At 41.4% G+C, this 4,642-nt stretch overlaps 2 protein-coding genes across 5 annotated transcripts in view; one reads left to right on the top strand and one right to left on the bottom strand.

The window, feature by feature from the left end:
- LOC109470979 (39S ribosomal protein L14, mitochondrial-like) overlaps window positions 1–1,867 on the bottom strand; it is a 4,042-nt gene extending 2,175 nt beyond the window's left edge. The window contains exon 1 of one of the 3 annotated variants that reach the window (XM_019770095.1): window positions 1,804–1,867. The gene's annotated coding sequence lies outside the window, so the exon portion shown is untranslated. Of the gene's footprint in view, window positions 1–1,770 lie in introns of all 3 variants that reach the window. The other 2 variants (XM_019770097.1, XM_019770098.1) reach the window with 2 other exon arrangements.
- A 24-nt stretch (window positions 1,868–1,891) lies between these two features.
- Window positions 1,892–4,642, top strand: part of LOC109470967 (CSC1-like protein 2) — a 19,397-nt gene continuing 16,646 nt past the window's right edge. The window contains exons 1-2 of one of the 2 annotated variants that reach the window (XM_019770071.1): window positions 1,892–2,006; window positions 3,903–4,182. In XM_019770071.1, the coding sequence (XP_019625630.1) occupies window positions 3,937–4,182 (246 nt within the window). In that variant the 5' untranslated portion in view covers window positions 1,892–2,006; window positions 3,903–3,936. Of the gene's footprint in view, window positions 2,007–2,988; window positions 3,134–3,902; window positions 4,183–4,642 lie in introns of those variants that run through there. The other variant, XM_019770072.1, reaches the window with a different exon arrangement.

Here is a 4,642-nt window from a genome sequence, read left to right as displayed (position 1 = left end):
GAGATCACATGCTGCAGCTGCTGTTGAAGACCTAGCCAAACCTCTTACCAGTGCCATCTGGTGAGCTAGAAGAGAATAACATGGCATTATAAGCATTGTATGTTCAGGATTAAGACCTATTTAATACAGTTGGTGTCCAAATGTCAATCCTGTCATATCCTGTCAACAGTGCAAGTTTAATGTTGACAGGAAGTGCAATATTAAATATAATTTTCAACAGTTAATTATTCTTGCTCAGGAATAAGCCCGGAGTATTATTTTTTGCATGTCAGGATTAGTGTTATTTATTGTTAGGTGTTTGCTAATCACAGGAACATCCTGTCAATACAATAGCCTCTGCATTTACAGTTTGCGTGGTAAACTGGGGAGTTGCTGGCTGCTGCAACCTTCGAACTTCAAACAAGAGTTCCACGATCTCATACCTTCGCCAAATGATGTTAACCCTTGCGGGTGACGAATTATACAATTTTAATCATTGATTTTGTAAATAAGAGCCTCATTTGCATGGATTATATCAGTTGATTATATTCTCCATCCAATGACAGCCTTATCATAACAAAAAGGCTATTATAGCACTTCCGCATAAATCATGCAAATGAGGTCATGATTTGAATAAATTATGTTTATTGATTTTCACCTTCACTTAACTTCCAAATGTGGCAAGTATGAAATTCGGGGTGCAGCAGTTACAACTATGGAATTATAAGAATTTTCCATTAATTATGCAAATTAGGTCCTCATTTACATAATCTATATCCTCAGATGTTTTTCTCGTTCTCAAGTAGATGTCACAAGTGTTTCATAGTTCTATTATCGAACAAAGCAGATTTATAGAATTTCCTCATTAATTATGCAAATTAGCTCCTGATCTGCATAATTGCCATCTGATTATGTCAAGCATCACTTCAACTACCTACATACCAAAAATCACGACAATAGGTCAACCGGTTCTTGAGTTATCGTCCTTCAAATTTTTTTCAACAAATGCTCCTGCAGTTCCAGAACAAGGCGCTAGGGGACCCAAACTCATGTCACTTCTTCCCTACCCCAAGAGCTATCTACCAACAAAAATTCGTGACCCTAGCATGTCCAGAACATGAGATATCAAAACCGGAAGTTCAGCTGCAGTACCTAGGAAAGCCGTCAGGGGGCCCAAAATCTAATCATTTCTAGGTCTCATGAAGACCTACCCACCTACCAAGTTTCATTCCAATCCATTCACTGCTTCTCAAGTTATCTTGCTAAACCACACACACACACACAAACACACACACACACAGACAAACGCTACTGAAAACATAACCTTCTTGGCGAAGGTAATGAAACAGCAGCTAGACAAGCCCCTTTTACGTCTGCTTGGAGATGAAGGCTTTTCATCAGATGGTACCAAACACCTCGCACTTGGCCTTAGTACGTTAACGTTAACTAGACCTTCCAAGCAAAAAATAACTGCATAACACCTACAATTTATACATTTTTGTGCATACAGTTACAGTTACAAGTTATTACCATGCCGCCTACCCGAGATAATAGGCATGCCATATAATGTGAAAACGTCACCATACTTTCCGCAAATCATATCAGTATGCCAAATAAATTATGATCAGATTCAATGGAGCTTGGAGCTTGGGCATCCACTCTGAACCTGATCACATTATATGGCATAATGACATGATTTGCGGAAAGTATGGTGACGTTTTCAGTGCACAGACGTGTGGAAGTGCAGCAGAAGTGGACCTGTGCAAACATGATAAAATATAAAACACCAACCTCACGACATACGTCTTTTATAACTTTCTTTACCTGCAGAAATATTTCCTAGACGCCCTCGTTCCCTCCCACGCTTCTGACCTTCCCAATCCCGGAAGTGAAGATCGGTACCAGACCGAGGCTGAGCAGTAGAGCGCATGCGCACCTGCAGGTGAGTTCTGAAATGACATCACCACGATCGGAGGGGCCAAAATGACCTGAATTTAACCCAAGATTCTCGCCTTATACCGCGTCAGGTAGGCACAATATCTCTGTTTTTTCTTTATAATGCATCCATCTGCGGTCTGCGGGAGTTTGGGCGAGTTTGATAATTTCATTGCTGAGTTTTTGTACTTTGTGTGCAGGCGTATGGTTGGTAGGCCTGCTGTTGTGCAGGTACCGGTTGATCAGGTGGGAGTGGCAGAATCCTGCAGACATTTTCATCGGCAAACTCTCCGTCTCACCGCCACACAGAAACACAGCTAAATCATTCATGTGGGCCATCGCGAGGGGAAACCGCCCTCACTGTACTAGGACGTTTGTGTCCTAANGTGAGGAGTTGGGAGGGCAGCCGGTAGGGCAGCCGTGGCATTAGCCAAATTAAGGACAGAGAATATTAATGGGATTGGGTTCATTCCAGCAGATAGGGATGACATGTCTGTTCCTTATGTAATGAACATGGAAAGCCAGACTGTTGTCAGGGCTACTGGCTACACAGCAGAAATCTTGTGCCTCACAGACAGGTTTTTAAAATTTAATGACACTTATGTCTTGTGCATCATTCAGTTGTGGGTTCTATAACTTAGTATAAGCTGGAGGTTGTAGTTGTGTTCACAATCATATAGTTGCTTCAGCCCTGCCTCCAGGCATCAGTCATAAATTTAAGGATACACCCAGCCCAAGTGGTGCTTAAAACACCTGAAGGCTGGACATGGTTCTGTTGTGGGACAGGAGTTTACAATTCATATATAATGAATTTTGCAAATACAAAAAATAATTGCCAATATATTCTGCCCACTATAGATCTATAATGACCATTTGCCCTTCCAACAATGTTGAACAATTGAATAAAAAATGCAGGATGGACAGAAGGTAGAATTTGTAACATGTTAATATATTTAGTGTATACAAAATGATTAATTTCTATAAAAATATCATGAGTTCATTGTTGGTATTTACACTTCTGTATGACAAATAAGGCCACCAAGGAGTCAATGACCTCATTGTACCACTGGTCACAAGACAGGTTGAGTCATTGATATGGAACTGGAACAAGCATGTAGAATGGCTCCTTTTTCATTGTTAGAAATAACGGAAGATGTCCTGACTCCTGTGCCCTAGTGAAAGGGTAGGTTAACTCTGGTCCTGTTCTTCAGTTAAAAGGGTAAGTAAGCCCCAAGGACAGTGTGATTGTTCCTGCTGGCAGCTCCCATTCAGGCATCCCAGACAATAATTTATCATGCGATTACTGCTGTGTTTAATGTACTAAAATTGCTGACTCTCATCATGGCTGGTGCCTGTAGATGAATTTTTTTGAGTTTCCAGATTGAATCAGCTGGATTCATTGTAAGATAATATACTAGTACCTAGTGTATGATACTGAAACGTATTGAAATTAAATCCTCCATGCAGGACATGTTTCATGCGGAAATTGAGTCTCAGAAACTAAAATCTTGTTCCTGTTTTTGTATTTCAAGTTCCTTTTAGAAACTATGAGTGAACCAATCATAAATATTAAGTATTTGGTACATTACTTCAGAAAAAATATGCACACAACATGTCAGAATGGTAGAAATCCTGCATGGTTTATCTGGTACATAGTACATGACATGTCAGGTAGCCTTCGTGTTTATGCACAAGGTGTACTGATGCTTAGTCCATGATGACTCCATATATGGTAAGGAAGGCTCGCAGATGTAGGCAAGCACTTGTTTCATGTCTGGGATATGTCCCTGGCTGAGGTGGCTGTGATTGGGATATATGTTTAGAATACAAATAAACGTCTAAGCTATGTGGTATACCAATGTGTATGGAAGAGTCATGGCCTGTGCTACAGTGTCTCGCTGCCAGAGGCTAAATAGGGGGTGCAAAATTTAGGAAGGGTATTAGAGCACAAAGACTGAAAGCTAATTTTACTACATGTGTTTTTGCAGGCTCGTTTGTGAGGTTTGAGAACATCCTGCAGCCATGGGGGAAAACCTGCCCGAGTTTGTCACCCCGATAAGTCTGAGGGACGGCTTGAACCTACAGGCCGGCGCCTCCATCACTCCTTTCACCATCATGCCCAACACCAGTCTGTCTCCAGCAGCCGCCAAATGTGACGTCTACATCCGCAATGTCACGGGGCGAGGCATGCCATCCATCCTGGTACAGGAGCAGCTCTACTATGGAGGCATTCCCTTTAACTTGGGGCTCAACATGGCAGCCTGGGTGGTAAGTACAAATCCAGTACAACTCCACATTACAACTCAATACAACTCCATATTACAACCCAGTACAACTCCAGCACTCACTACACTAGAAATGTGTGCCCAAAAATGCTATCATCATCATCACCGGCCACGCTTAGTCGTCGACATTTAACTCAAACTCTAACTTTAGTTACATTTGGTAACAATCCGTATAACTGTTCATTTAGTACTACGTTTCCACCGTGGTGTATTGAAAACTACTCGCAGCATCTTCATGTATATGCTATAAGACAGAAATTGCATTACATGTTGACATTATTATGGTGGGGAAAAAAGCCGTGATACTCGTGTAGTTCAGAAGTGATCCGTCCACATCCATGTTTCTGTTGTAATTTTGACTTATCTATGGTACATTCTTCATGTATGTTAAGCCCTTGTTGGTGTGTTTGGTTCTCCCCGAAGTTGTACTCAAGTCCTGCCAC

The sequence above is a fragment of the Branchiostoma belcheri genome, unplaced genomic scaffold (assembly GCF_001625305.1).
Source record: "Branchiostoma belcheri isolate BF01 breed outbred unplaced genomic scaffold, Haploidv18h27 scaffold24, whole genome shotgun sequence".
Taxonomy (NCBI): domain Eukaryota; kingdom Metazoa; phylum Chordata; class Leptocardii; order Amphioxiformes; family Branchiostomatidae; genus Branchiostoma; species Branchiostoma belcheri.
The sequence above is the reverse complement of the archived record's forward strand: the minus strand, read 5'-3'. Positions and strand labels throughout refer to the sequence as shown.